Source organism: Rhinatrema bivittatum, chromosome 9 (assembly GCF_901001135.1).
Source record: "Rhinatrema bivittatum chromosome 9, aRhiBiv1.1, whole genome shotgun sequence".
Taxonomy (NCBI): domain Eukaryota; kingdom Metazoa; phylum Chordata; class Amphibia; order Gymnophiona; family Rhinatrematidae; genus Rhinatrema; species Rhinatrema bivittatum.
Window position 1 is genome coordinate 133,209,754 of NC_042623.1, and position 18,525 is coordinate 133,228,278.

General features: G+C 40.9%; 1 protein-coding gene across 2 annotated transcripts in view; it reads left to right on the plus strand.

The window, feature by feature from the left end:
• The window catches only part of STAG1 (stromal antigen 1), an 815,655-nt gene that overhangs the window by 443,759 nt on the left and 353,371 nt on the right, over positions 1 to 18,525 (plus strand). For both annotated transcript variants that reach the window (XM_029617274.1, XM_029617273.1), the window contains one exon: positions 16,664 to 16,767. In XM_029617274.1, coding sequence (XP_029473134.1) covers positions 16,664 to 16,767 — 104 coding nt within the window. The remainder of the gene's footprint in view (positions 1 to 16,663; positions 16,768 to 18,525) is intronic.

Here is an 18,525-nt window from a genome sequence, read left to right on the forward strand (position 1 = left end):
TATTCTATCTTTCTTGTGATTCCCAAGAAGGATGGCTCTTACAGGCCCATTCTCAATCTCAAATGAGAGTGAGCAGCAATCTCTAGATCCCCATTTCCAGATGGAAACTCTGCTCAGTGTTAATGGCAATTCAAAAGGGGAGTCCATGTCCTCTCTAGACCTATCAGAGACTTGCTTTCATATTCCCATCAGAAGGGAAGATCAGAGATACCTTCACTTTTGCGACATACAGTAGTTCTTCCAGTTCTATGCATTCCCATTCAACTTGGGATCGTCTTTGAAGACATTCATAAAAGTTATGGTAGTCATAGCAGTCTGTTTACATCAAGGAGGAGTTTTTCATCCCTATTTGGACAATTAGTCGGTTTATTTATCTAAACATTTTATATGCCGTCATTCCATGTCAAGTTCAAAATGGTTTACAAATAATATAATATTAAAATAAATATAAAATATATAAAATAAAAAATAAAACAAACTAATGAAAAAAAAAAAAAAGTTGATATACATAAACTAATGCATGGTAGTCAGTACAACACAAGTCGTCGCATTTAATCCTTCTTGCTTCCAACCTAGATATAGCTCTCAACATTAGTATTGTTGTTCATAACTCAATAAATTCTCTCACTCCCTCTCTCTCTTAGACAAGGTTATATGCTATGGAAAACAGTCTCTTACTCGTGTCAAGTGTACACTCCGTAATGTTGGAACAACCAAAAGACCTTTCTTTTGAGATCTTAATACTCGTTGCGGAGTGTATAGATGTTATGCTGCACCAATCAGGCCAGTATCATTTGAATGAATAATTTTAAATATTAAAGTCAGGACTTTCTAATAAATTCTAGATTGCGCTGGTAACCAGTGCAGTGAAATGAAAGAAGGTGTTATGTGATCAAATGTGATAATGGCCAAATCCTATCAGGAGGGGGTTTGGGATTCCGCCCAGATCTTAAAAGGCTTGGGTTGGTTATCAATTACACAAAGAGCAAGTTTCTCCCTTCTCAGTCCCTAGAGTATCTGGGAGCATGCTTTGGTACCCAAGTGGGTTGACATTGGAAAGAACAAACAAACTAATTGCTCAAGTCATGTCTTTTTCTGCTCTGAGAGTTTAAGATTATCTACAGCTACTCGGGTCCATGGCTATCTCTCTGGATGTGGTCCCATGAGCCAGGGCTTACATGAGGCTACTTTTTCCTCTCTGCTTTCTCACTGGTCTCCTCAGTCTCAGGATTATGAGGTCCATATTGCCTTGCCTTAATCAGTGAGAGTCAGTCTTCCCTGGTAGTCAGTTCTTCAGAATCTATTACACGGTATGAGCCTGGAGCTTCCCTCCAGGGTGCTGGTTGCAACAGATGCAAATCTGTCCAGCTGGGGAGCTCACTTTCTAGATCAGGAGGCCCAGAGGTGTTGGGCGCCAGAGGAGGCTGCATGGACCATAAACCGCCTGGAAACCAGGGTTATAACATGGTCCTGATTTGGTTCTTTCCCTTGCTACAGGTAAATGCAGTTGGAGTGTTGTTCGACAATGCCACATCAGTAGTATACGTCAACAAGCAAGCAAAGGGGCATCAGAAGCTGGGGGTGATGGAGGAGACGGATCTTTTCCCTTCAGCGGAGCAGCACCTGCAGTGCTTATTGGCAGCTTACATTGTAGAACAGGATAACGTTTAGGACGATTTCCAGAGCAGGAACCTTCTGGATCCAGGAGAATGGGAGATTAGCGAGAGAGCCTTTTGTCAAGTGGTGTGTCCCTCAGATGGATTTCATGGCATCTCACAGAAATGCAATGGTTCCTTGACTCTTCAGTCAGCACAGAAGACATAGATGCTGTAATTCAGCCTTGGATGGCAGAAGAGCTCTTTTATGTTTTTCCCTTGGCCCTTAATTGGCAGAGTTCTGTGCCACATCAAAATGGAAAGCAGTCTGGTGGTTCTAATAGCTCCAAATTGGCCTCGGAACGCTGTGATAAGTGGATCCAAAGAGGCTTCAAGTCTGGCACCCTCTGCATTTCCCAGTGTCTCAGGGACTCTTGATGCAGGATCCAGTTCTCACGGATGATCCAACTCCATATTGTCATATGGTCTGACTCTTGAGAGGTGCATTTGAGAAAAAAGGGTTACTCGGCATTGGTTATTCCTAAACTTCTCAAATAGGTCAGAGAAATAGAAGTCCTGCTCTATCGCAGCTGGTGAGTTTTTTTTAATTTTTATGTTCAGATTATAGGATCTCCCCCTGGCAAGGTTGGTGAAGTTTTGATTGTAGCCCATCCTGGTGTTTTCAGGATGTTAAAAAATTAAAGCCTTCATTTTATCCCTTTGTCCCACAGTGGGGTCTCAGCCTGGTTCTGCCTTAGTATCACCTCCTTTTGAGCCTCTGAAGCATGCTTCATTTAAGGACTTTTCCTTAAAGTTGATTTTCTTGGTCATCTGTTCAGCTCGCTGCATTTCAGAGATTCAAAGTTTGTACTGTAGAGACCACTTCCTCGAGAAATTGTCTGATTTGGTGATCTTTTGTCCAGTTTCTTTGATTTTGCTGAAAGTCTTATCTGATTTCCATGTTAACCAGTCAGTGGTACTTCCAGCATTTTCTATGGAGAAGTGCTAAGGTGCCAAAAAATCTTTGAGGTTATTTGATCTTCATCAACTGTTTATCGATTTAGAGGCAAAGAATTCCTTCCATAGATCAGACCATTTTTTTAAAACAGTGTTTGTAAAGCCATGTAAGAGGGAGGGTGGCATCCAAGGCAATTTTGGCCAGATGGATCAAGGATGCGATCTCTTCAGTGTATTTGCTCAGGTGCCGGAAAGCTCTGGAGCTAGTCCATACTCATTCCACCAAAGTGCAGTCTTCCTCTTAGGCAGAGACAGTGACGTTTTCCCCTGCAGTCATTTGCAAGTCGGCACCTTATATTCCTTTGCTAGACATTACAGGCTAGATGTCTTGGCAAAGGACACCTCTTATGGAGTGGCATTACTTCAGATGGCTCTTAACTCCTCCCTCCCTAATTAGTTAGGCTCTTTTACTTCCCATTGTTATGGACTGACCTGGACTGGTGTAGCAGGACAAAATGGAAGGAGGAATTTTTGTATGTTAATTACCTTTCCGTGAGTCCTGCTACACCAGTCCAGCGCCATCTCAAGATGTTGGGCCTTTATATAAGAGGACAAGCCTTTGTTCAACCTGTAGTGATATTTCTTCCTGCCCTTTGTTTTGTGGTTCTCATTCACAAGAGCAAGTTGTTTTATGGTAAGAGGATATCTCTCTCAAGATGTTGGAAGTTTAGTGTTCCGATTGGTTTCTTATAGTTGTTTTTTGTTGCAGTGCTTTGACAATGCAATATTGGATTTCTGTTAGTTACACCATCAATAAGTGCTGTCAATGATATTACAGAAAAATTGTGTACTCAGCTTTCATTTCTGGAAGGAGGTCACAACTCACTAGTACGAACTGACACAAACTAATATAGCAGAACTGATGGAATAGACAAATATTCCTCCTTTCTTGGTTTCCTAAATTGGTAGGGACCCAAGATGAAGAGGGACATTTTTTCATAATTGTCTAGTAGATATCAGCAAGCAATAGAACATTCATATAGCATTGTTCTGTGGTTTCATCGCTACTGAATGCTCAGATAGTGACTCAACTGTATTTTCTTTGTACCCCAGAAGTCCCATCCTCCATAGATAAGGAATTCCATCTTAAAGTAGATTCTGATAGTTCAGTGTTACATACTATCTGGGCTCTGCTGACAATCCTTTGACCTCACCAACTGAGAAGCTTCACAAGACAAAAATAGAAATGAGTTTTCTTGAACCTTTTAATTCTCACTATACAATCCAAAGGGGAATATGGTAATTCTTCATAGAAAGCAATCCCATAGCTGATTATAAATGTTTTTTCTCCACATGTCTCTCACTTAACAATTCACAAATTAAATTTTTGAGCTAGCCATGTTGGGGAAAGCTCCATTTAATTTGTATAAAAAGTGTAGTCATAATATAGCTAACGCTGATCTCCACAACATTTGCTTACAATGTCTTCAGCCGTTGCATGATATTACAAATTGTGAGACTTGTCAAAATGTCACAGAGAGCACTAAAGTATAGGCAAGTAAAACTTTTTTCTCTGAGGCCTCTTCCTGTGAGGGAATCAAAACCTCAACTTTGAGAGGGCCTGAGTCACCCAGATGCCAAAGCAAGGAGACTTCTTCCTCAAATTATTCCCACCAGGATAAGTAATAGTCCATGACAGGACACATAAATCCTTAGTCAATTCTTGGCACCATCGGATATCGAGGCTTATGTTTCACCAGCACCGAAGTTTACGCCATCCATTGATGCAGAAGTCAGTGCCTTCTTTGTCAGTGCCAACAAGAGGAAAGCATGGAAATTGGTGCCAATGTCCTCAGAAAAGTCTCCATTGATTCTAGTTCCAAAATCTAATACCGCTTCCATGACTTTCCTACCAGGTAAAGACAGTACCACATTTGTGCAAAGGATGTGGCATGATTTCATAATCCATTATGTGCCACTACCATCAAGAGAGTAAATCCTAGTTTTGGAAAAAGTTTCAGAAATGCTTCATTATTCGCAGATTGAACTCTTTGAAATGCCATGGGGAGAGAAAGAAGAGCCTCAGTTTTCACAGACACATTCTACTTCCCCATTCCATATTTAAAGATTCAGACTCTGATTCATGAGACTTTATCTGTTCAAGCCATTCTGGACTCTCCTAGAATCCCAGAGAATCCATACCCAGAGAGTTGGAGAAGTAATACTGCACCAGAAGATCTCCCCTACCTAGCATTAATACAGAAGATGGCATATTCCATCCAATTTTCAATAAAGAAGATGCTGAGCAGATAGAAGTACTCTCAGGTATGCCATAATGTATTAATGTACTAAAATATCCTTCAGCTGTATCACTGCACAAGACCCTAAATAATTTTCAGCTGAAAATCTGAAATACCACTCTGTGTGTTCCTCCTGTTACCAAGAGAGTGGACTTGAAAAACAAAATTTGAGATTGTCTAGGTCATAAGGTTCAGCTATCCCATGATTTGGTAGACATGAAAGCGGCATTTCGAAAGACTAAGACATCAAAGATGTTTTCTAATGTCCTTCCTGGCAAATAATGTAGTCTGCTAGACACAATGGGCAAAAGGTCTTACCAAGCAACCATGCTACAAAGCAGGATTTCGGCACATCAATTTCAGATTACACAATAGCTAGACAACATATTTCAGAAGTTCAGGGAGAATTCTATCTGTCACTTGACCTGACCTATAAGCAAAATTCCAGTTTTCTGTCTCAGAAGCAGAAGAATGCTCCAAATACAGTTCCTACAGGTAAATAAAAAATGACCCAAAGTAACATGAAACTCTTAAATATTCAATATACTACGATCTTGTTACTATGAAAAGGACAGAGTCTTTATAGAGTGACCATCATATAGCACTTCAGGCTTATTGGATTATTTAAGTAAACCCTGTTTAAGCGCTAGGGCTTTATAATCAATCACTCTGGGTAATTTTGAGATTCTTTGTGCAAAAGATATCAATGCACTTATCTTTAGTAAAGTCTACTGTGGTGTTGAGTCTCTTGTTATCCATGGGAATAACGCTGCCGGATCGCTAGTCGGCATCGTAGAAGTCTAACCGTTCCGTAACCATCAGTGGTTCCTTGTTGATATGTAGACCTCTAGGTATGATTTGTTGCTTAACATACTCCATTTAGTATGTTAAGCAACAAATCATACCTAGAGGTCTGCGCTTATTCATACTTTATCGTATTTAATATACACTTTATTGTACATACTATGCTTTATTGTTTTACTTTATTTTTCAATACTATGATACCTATTGTTTTATTTGTTACTATAATATGATATTGAGTTCAAAAGTTTTTCTTGTAACTATTCTATGCCATGTTCAATTTGTACTTTGTTTTATAGTTATATGTAAAGCCCCTCCCTTTTGGGCATCTCACTGTTTTATGTAAACCGGAGTGATTTGTATCTGATACAAGAACCTCGGTATATAAAAATTAAAAATAAATAAAATAAATAAATAGTTCTGGTGCATCTTTTGTATAATTTAGTAAGTTCTCCCACTAGGTCTGAAGTGGGTGCTGGAATTGTGGAATCAGAGAAAAGTGAAGCTTCAAATACAGTTCCAGCAGAGAGACTTGAAAAGTTTTCCAACACCCTAAAAAGACAGTGGAAATTCACAGATGATTATGCTGCATTTAGCAAGCTGTTAACAACAGTTGAACTCTTGAGACACTGGATTGACAAAGCGACATATAAAGTAGAATCAACAATAAGCGAGAGAGTCCTCTTCACTAAATACAGTCCATGCTATCAACGCATGAATAGTTATGAACAATATTTTCCCCTGAGAAAGACTGGACAGCGAAACAGGCCTTTGTAGGGACAGAGAATACAGGATATTTCAGAAGTAGAGCAGAGACTACAGAAACATTGGATCAATTGTCCTGTGAAACAATTACAATGTGTCCATTCTTGTGAATGGAGATTCAGCTGTATTCCCTTTTTAATGAAGATATCTTGCATTTGACTCATTTGCAATTCACAAAGTATCTTTCTTGAAGTCTAGCTCTATTGCAAGGGTGGCATTGTTTCATTACAAGCACTTTGTATATATTTTGACAATGTTTAATGTTGATATCTATACATGTTATAAATGCATAACAATACAGATAGTTTAGAAGCAGTGTGAATGAGGAATGATTATTAGGGCAATTGATAAATGTGTTGTACCAATTTTATGTTTTGAAATATTTTTTAAATAGTTTTGATATTCTTTGCCATTGTGTAATAAAACTTTATATCCACTATCAAAGAGCCAAGAATTTTCACATTAAATGGCACAGAAAACAAAAAAGGAAACTCAGGATGTTACTAAATCAGCAATTCTGTCTTGCGTTAACTATATAACTTTTGATTTTTTAATCTATTTCGCATCAGCAAGCCTGATGGCATGCCCTGTAATATACGGGCCACTCGGTCTGCTCCATCATATGTGATACATGTAATAAACAAATATATCATTTTAGGCTTTTTTACTTTGCAAATAAAATTTGGTTCCATTAATTGTAATCTTTGCCCATTGTGGTTCCACTAATTATGATCTTTGTCCGACAGCGGACGTTGTTTCGCTTAAAGCTTCATCAGGAGCACCGCAATTACATTATCAACTCAAATTAACATTTCACTCAGGGTCTCTTCATTGATTCAATAAACATTGATGGAAGACCACGCTTGTCTCACTAGTTTTCTCCGAAAAGGAAATATATTTGTTTGTTACATGTATCGTGTATGATGGAGCAGACCGGGTGGCTGATGCGAGATAGATTATAACTTCTTGCTAATTTAGTAACATCCTGAGTTTTCTTTTTTGCTTTCTGTGTAATAAAACTTGCAACATTAATCATCTTTCAAATCATTTAAAACAGTGTTCTCTGGATATATGATACATTAGATAACCTCAGCAAGAGCATCTGCTATTACTATAGCTACCTGAAGATTAGCATAGCTCAAGACCCTGGAGCCTTGGGAAGATGTCCATGAGAAGTTAGAGGATGTTCCATGCTTGCAAAATAATTTCTTTGGAGATAAAGTAAATGAAACAGTAAACATAATAAAGGAGCAATGTACAATTATTCAAATTTTGACCACAGCTACATGTAATCAAACAGTATGACAGTAGATACCACCCTTTTTACTATGCCACTAGGCTTTACACATCATATCCTTACCAGAGTAAGCAATTCTAGTCTCAGCAACAACCTCAACCACCAGCAAGGTAGCATGCTAGAGACAGACCATAAACAAAGTTAGTCCATCAGTCAGTGCAAAAGCAGACACAGGTTCTTTTCTTCAATTGTCTTCAGCAGGAGTAAGCCTGCAGTTTTAATCATCAGTGGAATCATATCAACACTGATCATTGGGTACTCAGTATCATCCAAAGGGGTTACAAATTAAATTTCAAGAACCTTTCACCCAAAGATCAAATACTGCTGGTAAGGCAAGAATTAATCTCTCCTATCTTCTCATGCAAGAGAATTGGTTCCAGAAGCAGAGTGAACCATGTTTTTTAATCAGATTACTTCCTCATTCTCGAGGACAGGTGAACCTTGTTTTGAGGGAATTGAGCATTTCTTGAAGCATGAAATATTCAAAATGAATAACCTATAAACCATGCTTCAACTTCTAGAACTAACGATTGGTTGACTATCTTGGATCTCATGAATGCCTATACACACAGAAAATCTCAGATGCACTAGTATAAAGTCTTACCCTTCAGTATCTCAGCAGCCCCAAGAGGTTTTACAAAATGTCTAGCAATGGTAGCAGCTCATTTAAGGAAAGACAGTATCTTATGGTTTTCCCTACTTAGATGACTGGCTAATATTGGGCAGGTCCTTCAAAGATGCCAAAACATCCACATCACAAACAGTTCCCTCACCCTTCTTGCCCTGGGATTTATTCTTCATTATGAGAAGTCTCAAATAATTCCGTCTTCTCACTGGACTGCTGTCTGAAAATTTTTTTGTCAGTCAGACATTTGTCTCTGCAAAGAGGTTTCTAGAACTGCTAAGATGTGTTTGTCAACAACAGTACATGTATATAACATAGGAATCGCCATATTGGGTCAGACTGAGAGTCCTTCAAGTCCAGTATATTGTTTCCAGCAGTGGTCAATCAAAGCCTCAAGTTCCTGGCAGGATCCCAAATAGTAGATGGCACCCATGCTGCTAACACCCAGAGATAAGTAGTGGCTTCTCCCAAGTGTATCTGGTTATTAAGTTTATGGCCCTTTTCTTCAACGAAATGTCCAAACATTTCTTAATCCCAGCTACACCAGCTGCCTTTACCTCATCCCCCAGCAATGAATTCCAGAGCTTAATTGTACATTTCTTAGCATGTAGACAGATGGATTCAGGACCAATGGGTTTATGCTCCCCTGCCAGCAGATGGAAATGGAGCAAGCTGATGTCACAGTATATATAATCCTGCAGTGACCCCAGCCTGCCAGTATTCTCAGTCTCCAGCAGTTGGTGGACTGTTTAGAGTTGTAAACGCCATTCTGTTCAACTTGCCTCAGTACATTCCTGGAAGCGCAGACTAGTTATACCGCTGCTTTTATGAGCTGAACTGCCACCTTGTATAGGTTACCCAGTGGTTTGTTTACCATCCTCTGTCTCCTGGGATCCTTGGAGTTTATCCCACTATTTTTTATTTCCATTGTCATTTTTTCTCCTCCTCCAGAAGGGCATTCTAGGTATCTACTGCCCTTTCTGTGAAAAAATGCTTCCTTACATTTTGTCTTCACTCACGACCTCTAGGTTTACAATTTCCTTTCAAATCAGTGGGCATAAAATGAGTTCAGATTAGAATGAAGTTTGACAGGTTCCTATATTATTCTCAACTGTTTGCCAGAGCTGTTGAACCTTTTGAGCAGTGCCTTTGGAACTAACCTGGAATATAAAGGATTGCTATGCAGTTGTATGCAGACAGTGTTCTGTTTATGTTCTCTTCAGAAAGATCAGTATTTAGAAATACTTGATATATTTCTATAGTTTTTAAGATTTAAGGTAATCCACCTCCCAAAACAACAGTCGTTTAAAATGCGGATAGGTGCACCATAACATTGAATTACACTCTGAATTTTCCTTTCTCAGAATTTTTGGTTCTCTCCTGCATTTGTGAAGACAGGAGGGCCCTGATACAGATAATATGTATTACCATATCTGTCAAGGGATTGTAGAACAAGTTTAAAAAAAAAATATTAACGAATGGAGATGTATTTGTATTAATTGGTGGGTATATATGTTCATCGTAAAGATGAATATTTTTTTCCATCTAAAAGCAGGCTGAATTAACCATGCTCTCTGGGTGACGCCCTGGGCAGCATGGGGCAGAGCTTTCTCTCCTAAATTGCAGGGCTTTACTCTCTGTGCATACACGGCTGTTCCCGCACGTTTGTCTTTCTCCTCAGTTTCTTTTTTCCATGCAGCTAAACAGTCGTGTAGAAAGTTTCTCTCCAGAGTTTTTCTCCTCTTTCTCTTCTTCACTCTCTAGGAGAACTCAAAACAGCACTTTTCAGTGCTACTATATCCAGGAAAGCACCCAGCTTCAAATACTGCCAATGCAGCAAGGTTATGTCCCTCACTGACGGGCATTATTATTGTTACTTGTGCCTGAGGCCTGAGCACTTACCGAGACTGCGGTAGTATGTCTCCGCATGCGCAGAGAAGGAGAGCAGTAAAAATTACAAAGCTAAGAGAGAATGAGGGATTTGTCTAATTCATATGCCCCATTCCTACCTCCGACGGATGGCCTTTCCACACAGTCTTCAGGCCCCAAGACTCAGCACGCCAGCCAGGAAAAGTGTGTCATCGATTGGGCTCATTGAAACTTCTGCAGGCCAAGGGATCAAAAAGAGCCAGATGGGGAAAGAACCCAGTGTGCTCCATGCTAAACTTAGCGACACCCAAATGACAAGAAAATTAGCGCCCAAGTCTGGGCCAGCTGCGTCATCTAAATGTGGTCCTGTTGCATATATGATGCCACAGTGGGCGGTGCAACTGAAGCATGACGCGAAATCGAAGGATGCCTCAATGCATCAGATGCAGTACAGTACTCAATGCATTAACCACACACTACGATGCACTCGACTCAGGCGACTCAGTCGAAGCAGAAGTCGCATGACCACTCATCGAGGCTCTCAGCACAAAAGTCACATGGAGCACAGACACTATTCACGACGGTCGACAACTAAAATGTATTCAGGATATCAGCAGAGCACCACGAAATCTGGGCCACCTAAATATGCCACTTATAAGGCTACCAAAGAGCACTTCACAAAACGTTCATCAGGCGTGCCTAAGGAAACCTGGGCAGACCTTCAGATAGTTTTTCTTCCAGAGGAGCTGTATGGCTCTAGTTCCTTGGATCAGGAGGAGTAGAGGTCCTCGCCCAAGGACATTCTCTCGGGAGAATATTCCACTTCCTCTCAGAGAATATATTCAGATATTTCATCTGTCACAAGGAAATAACCAATCTCCCCATTTGTAGGAACCTCTAATTGAGACATAAGTCTTCACATCTGGAGCTGGTGACGTCAAGACATCATAAGGCCCCAGACTCTTCTTTTATTTCTGGCAGCAGTAGCCCTGCCAAGGAGCATTGATAGGAAATCTACCTCCCAAAACGACAGACTGCAGAGATGATCACTTCACGGAAGGTGGGATAGTCTACTGCACATGGTAGAGCAGCCTCGCAGGCCATGGATCAAATCATGACCATCTTGAAAACATTTTTTTCCTTCCCTGGAGTCTGAACGTTGTCCCCAGTTTCAACAACCACTCAGCCCTTCAGAGGACAAACTCTCTCCATGGTGGGATCATCCTTAGTCTCCAGTAGAGGAAGACACTGATCTGCCAGATCAAGGTGAGGATCCTAGTCCTCTATTTTCACCAGATCCAGAAGATCCACAAGATTCTTCTGTCCTTTCCAGGTAGTTCTACAGGGATTCCATCTGATCCCCCTGAGGATCCACCAGAGCCCTCTTCTTCGCTGGAAAATTTGATGTAGGATTCAGTACTCAAGGTGGAAATCATAAAGATTTTGGATCCCAGATCCAAGGTGATGGGCGTTCTAAAGATATTTGACGTACCGGTGGAACCAAAAGCCTTACCTTCACATACGGTATTGGACATAGTCATGGACAAATCATGGGAACCCCCTTTCTCAGGAGTGCTAATCTCTCATAAAACAGATCTTAAATTTCATATGTGAAAATTAATCGATTACAGGATGGTACAGCTCCCGCAGGCCTCGGTGGTTATGTAGTCTGCCATGAAGAAGTCCAAAAAATCCAGACTTGATTCCAAATCGCCGCCCGGGAAGGATAATAGAATTCTTGATGAGTTTGGCTGCAGTGTCTTCCAGAGCTTCATGCTGAACTCAAAGATTCAGCAACATCAGTTTTTTATAACACAATACCTATATGAATGTGTTCAAAGCTTGAAGCCCTTCATTAGGGCAGCTGCAAGTAACCAGATATCGCTTCATCCCTTGATTGATCTTGAAGAGGGGCTGTAGGATTCAGTACTCAAGGTGGAAATCATAAAGATTTTGGATCCCAGATCCAAGGTGATGGGCGTTCTAAAGATATTTGACGTACCGGTGGAACCAAAAGCCTTACCTTCACATACGGTATTGGACATAGTGATGGACAAATCATGGGAACCCCCTTTCTCAGGAGTGCTAATCTCTCATAAAACAGATCTTAAATTTCATATGTGAAAATTAATCGATTACAGGATGGTACAGCTCCCGCAGGCCTCGGTGGTTATGTAGTCTGCCATGAAGAAGTCCAAAAAATCCAGACTTGATTCCAAATCGCCGCCCGGGAAGGATAATGGAATTCTTGATGAGTTTGGCTGCAGTGTCTTCCAGAGCTTCATGCTGAACTCAAAGATTCAGCAACATCAGTTTTTTATAACACAATACCTATATGAATGTATTCAAAGCTTGAAGCCCTTCATTAGGGCAGCTGCAAGTAACCAGATATCGCTTCATCCCTTGATTGATCTTGAAGAGGGGCTGCAACACCTGATATGTACCTTATGAGGCCTTTGATACCTCAGCATGCACATCAGCATCAATTGCAGCTTAAAGCCCTTTATTAGGGCAGCTGCAAGTAACCAGATATCGCTTCATCCCTTGATTGATCTTGAAGAGGGGCTGCAACACCTGATATGTACCTTATGAGGCCTTTGATACCTCAGCATGCACATCAGCATCAATTGCAGCTCGTAGGACGGCCTGGCTCCAAGCCAGTGCTATCAGGGAAGACGTCCATGAGAAGTTGGCGGACTTGCCCTGACAAAGAGAGAACCTATTTGGCGACAAGCTTAAAGAGAGGGAGTAACAAATAATGGGCAACAGAACAGCAGAGCTCTACCAAAAGGTACTATTCTCAGTACAAAAAAACATTGTACCAAAGACATCCCTACAGACCATGTCATGCTTATAGACCACCACCGTACCAACCTCCCAGACAACAGGGGCAAAAGTCGCAGCAGAGGGTCATTCTAGGAATCAGTGGATGCAAAAGCAGCAGCAAAGACCATCACAAAATCGCAGCATGGTTTTTGAATGAAGTCCAGTCACAGCTATCTTTGCCAGTGGGGGACAGACTGTCACACTTGAGCCAGTCTTAGAAGGCCATAACTTCAGACCAATAGGTACTAAATATAATTCTCCATGGCTACAAGCTGAATTTCAAACGCCCCCCCACAGCCTCACACCTTGCAGTGCCATCTTGGGACCCTGCCCAAGCTCCACTTCTGCAACAGGAGACACAATCTTTACTTCATCAGAGAGCGTTACACGCACTACTGCAAACTCAGCGCAACAGCAGTTATTATTCCCCATACTTCTCGTTGCAAAGAAAATCGGGGGTGTCTATCCAATTTTGGGCCTTCGTTCACTCAAGTTCTCCGCAGGGAAAAGTTCAAGATGTCATCCCTCAAATCCATTTACCCTTCCTTCAATCCAACAATTGGATGTGCTCCCTGGATCTGAAGAATGCTTATATGCACATCCCAATCTTCCAGTTCTTTTGGCGCTACCTCTGTTTTCAGATAAATGCTCAATACTACCAGTACAAGGTTCTCCCCTTTGGGGGTCTCATTTGTCCTGAGAATTTTTACAGAATGACTTGCAGTAGCTATGGCCGACTTGTGCAAGAATGGATTAAGGATTTTCCCTTATCTGGACGATTGGTTAATTGTAGCCCCAAAATCTGAAGATCTTCAAGTGCACCTTGCTGAAGCAATTCTCTGCCTCGAAATCCTGGATTTTATCATAAACTATGAGAAGCACAACCTGTCCCCAGCTCAGGTTCTGCAGTTCATGGAGCAATGATAAATACAACCATCTGCAAAGCCTTTCTACCTAGCAAAAGAGCCCAAGTGCAACGCTCATTAGTTCTACAACTATGGCAGCAGACACATTCCACTGCACACCGACTTCTGGTTATTAGGGCGTATAGCAGCAGTGATTCACGTTGTACCACAGACTCGCCTGCACATGCACAGCTTGCAATGGGGACTGAAAGCCCATTGGTCTCAATGCAAGCAACTTATGTCCAGATGAGTGACCATAACTTGAATCATGAAGGTGGACATAGCTTGATGGCTAACTCTGTCAGCTTAAATACAGGAGATCCATTTCAGAGTTCTCTGCATCAACCAATCCTAACTACAGATGCCTCAATGTGGGGCTGGGGAATTCACTTGCGCCATCTCAAAACCTAGGGCTTTGAGGTCTCAGACAGCGAGCACCTACCAGATCAACTTCTTGAAACTAAGAGCAATAAAAAATGCAATTCACACATTTGCAGCACATCTTCTAGGAAAATGTGTGATAATACTTACGGATGATGAAGTGGCCAAGTTTTACATAAACAAGGAAGGAGGGTCCAGTTCCAGGGCATTATGGAAGGCAGTAGTGCAGATTCTGGAGTGGGCAGGAACATGCTCCATCACCCTCCAGGCGACTTACCTGCTAGGGATGGAGAACATGGAAGCTGACTAGAAGCAAAATCTTTCACCCTCATGAGTGGTTGCTTGATCAGGGAGTAACACATTATCTCTTCAGTGAGTGGGTCATGCCATGCATAGACCTATTCATGACAGAGCACAACAGGAAACCGCACAGGTTCTGTCCAACTACCCAAGCCCAGTGAGAAAAATGCAGGATGCCTTCCTCATTCCATGGATAGGAGTCCTGTTCTACGCATACTCTCCGATACCATTAATAGTTCGAACAGTACAAAAATGCATCAGAGATGGAGCAGATCTGATTCTCATTGCTCCAGTGTGGCTGAATCAGTATGCCTGTCTAATGCAGCTTACCATTCATCCATTAGTTTCCTTGGGAAACAATGCAGAGCTGCTAATGCATGACAGGGGAACTTTGATACATCCCATGAATTCCTTTGTGTAGCTGATGGCATGGAGATTGAGAGGACAGTATTAGACCACTTCCGGCTACTACAACAAATTCAAAACATTCTGGTGTCAGCTAAAAAGCCATCAACACGGAGGAACTATGCCTTTAAATTGCAAAGATAGCTCCAGTGGTGTGAGTCTAGGGATATTTATCCGTTCACTTGCACTCCCGAGTTATTTGGAATATCTGCATTTGCTATCCACAACAGGTCTAGCAACCTTGTCTATTCGAGTACATTTAAGTGCGATAGTTGCACATCATACAATGGATAATGTTTCCATTTCAGTTCACCCACTGGTGCATCTTTTTATGAAAGGTCATATACGGCTTCAGCTGCCAGTCCACAAGCCTCTGGTCTTTGAGACATAAACAAGGTGTTAGACAAGCTCATGTTTCTGCCGTTTGAACCTCTGGAAACTCTCTAAAACACTTAACTTGGAAAGTACTGTTTCTGATTAAAATGACCTCAACAGGGTGAGTTAGTGAGCTTCAGGCACTAGTGCACTATTCTCTGTACTTGCAGTTTCATCATGACAAGGTTACCTGCGGATGCATCTGCATTTTTACCGAAAATTGTATCTACCTTTCATGTAAACCAGGCTGTCATGCTGTCCACGTTTTTTCTGAAACCACACAAGAATGACAGAGAGAAGTTGTTATAGTCCTTGGATTGTAAGATAGCTTTAGCATATTACAAGAAAAGAACCCAAGCGGGCAGGCGTTCATCCCAATTTTGTCTCTTTTAATCCAAATGCACTAGGTGCACCAGTATTAAAGCGAACATTATCAAATTGGATAACACAGTGCATTCAATTTTGCACACTCCACTCAGCTGGAGGGTTCTGTTAAAGCACATCAAGTGCAAACAACTGCAGTGACTATAGTGCATCTTTAAAATATACCTATACAAGACATTTATAGAGCGGCTATGTTGTCATCAATTCATACCTTCACATCCCACTTATTGTCTTGACCAACAATCTGCTTCAGACAGTTTAGTGGGGTCAGCAGTTTTTCATCACATCGCTAGAACTTAAGGTGATACACAGGATGGTACAGGTTGTCATCGAAATAAAACACCAAATTTTATATGCAAAAAGTGGAAATATGATCTGTAAATATGATTTGATTTTTAATAAATCTAGCAGCAGCAGCAGTTCAAAGCTAGGGCTTCCCAGAGAACATGGCTAATTCAGTCTGCTTATTAATGGGGAAAAAAGCGTTTACTTACCATAAATGGTGTTTTCCGTAGATATCAGGATGAATTAGCCATTCGACCCCCGCCCTCCTCCCTGGACAGCCTCTCCATCCTTACACTAATGTGGCTTTACTACCAACTGAGGAGAAAGACAGACAGAAACGTGCTGGATCAGCCGCACATGTGAGGAAAGCAAAGTTCTGCAATTTAGGAGAGAAAGCTCCACCCTGTGCCGCCAGAGGACATCACCCAGAGAGCATGGCTAATTTATCATGCTATCTATGGAAAATACTGTTTACGGTAAGCCAATTTGCTTTTACTAATGTTGCTATCCATTCACATCTTACTGGTTAGAATCTCTAACAAATTTTTGACCAAATACGTGTGTGTGTCTTTTGCTCTCTCTCTTGTCCTCAGTGATGTCTGATCGGCAGGAAAGTGCTCTTATAGAACTGATGGTGTGTACAATACGGCAGGCTGCTGAAGCACATCCCCCAGTAGGCAGGGGGACTGGCAAGAGGGTAAGTTTGTGCATTAACCTTAAATCCTCATCAAAACAATGAATAATGATCAATTTAGTAAGAAACACATTTGGTATCCCCATTTTTATATATTGAGTTTAGTAAGACAATTTTTTGGGGGGGAGAGTGAGGGGAATGGGCAGAAAACTCATTAAATATTAGTACTTTTTCCCCATTTTAAATCTGTTTTTCTGTGCAGCAGAAATAAACAATTACATGAAAATATATTTGCTCACTAATTTTCATCAGTATTTGGTCATATGATCCCTAGCTATCCTGGCAATGTGGCAAAATTCCAGTAAAAAAAACCCCCAAAAACCAGCAGGGCAGTGAAGCAGTGTATGCAGGGATTTCATTTCAAAACAGATACAAAAGTACCTGTGTTCCTCACTGTCTCCACATTTTCAGAGGGAACCTCTTTTGAAAATGAGCTTGCAGGTATACCTGCAGACCTGCAAACTCCCCCACCCCCCTCCAGTTTTTTAAAATTGCTCCCATAATCCTAAAGAGGAGTGGTGGTCAACTCCAGTCCTCAAGAGCCACAGACAGGCCTTTGTTTTCTATCCACAATGAATATGCATGAGATAGATTTGTGTATAATGGAAGCAGTGCATGCAAATCTGCGCTGTGCACATATACAAATTCCTGCTTAAGGTGATGATTACTGTCCATCTTAATCAAACAATTGTCTTTCCAACATTCTTTCCGCATAAGCATAAAGGAGAGGCTACTTTTCTCTCACTGTGTAGCAAAAGAGCTGTCACTACTTATCTGGAGCAGACTAAAGCACATGGGAAACCTTTCTAACTTTTGTCTCTTTACAAATGCTATTTCTAATTAGGTAGTGGGTTGGATTTCTCATTGTTATTTCTGGCAGATCTGGCCTAAAGAGCATTTCAAGGCCCATCCTGGCAAGATCTTAGCAATATTAATTTACAAACTATTTCTTTAGAACACTTCTGCAAGACTGAAACATGGAGCTCTGTCCACAATTTCACCAGTCACTATTGTCTTAATTTAGCCTCCTGCAAGTATTCTTGGTTTGGACTGTCAGGCTTATAAATCCTATTTGCAGAGTAGACCCTAACTTCCAGCCTCCTGGTCTTGTTTCTTTTGGTACCCAGACTACAGAACTTCATTCCTTCAGGATCTTTTCTCCTTTTGTCTTTGACATTATTTATATTTCATTTAAAAAAAAACAGAGTCTTCAGTTGTTTTCTAAAAATCTTTGTCCCTCTCGTCTCTGACTGCTGGTAATACATTGTTTATGACAATACTGAACTGTAATAAATAAATAAATCTTTCAGAGACTCATCCAGCCAGCAGAAAAGAGTTAGAAAGCAACATGCTGCAGCCCCTCCTGTTTGTATGCCAAATCACTAGTCATGGGGAAGAGTGGTAATGAGTTTTTCATTCTTATGTTCAAACCAGATTAAAACACTAGCACAGGAGCACTGTGATAATCTTCTGTTGTAGTGCTTGAAATTAGCATTGCTTAGATAATATGTAGTGGGTACTTTTTATGAAGGGCTGTTTATCTCCCAACTATGGAAATAATAATCAAAAGTTGTCATTTGGCAATGGTTGTGCCAATCTGATATATAAGTACAAGGATGTTATAACAAATCTCTGAGGACAAGCAGGATGGCAGTTCTCACATGTGGATTACATCATTCAATGGCGTCCATCACGGAACTTTGACTTCAAAACTTCTAGAAGTTTTGAGCATGCTCTCTGAATCACCTTTTGCCTCCCAGG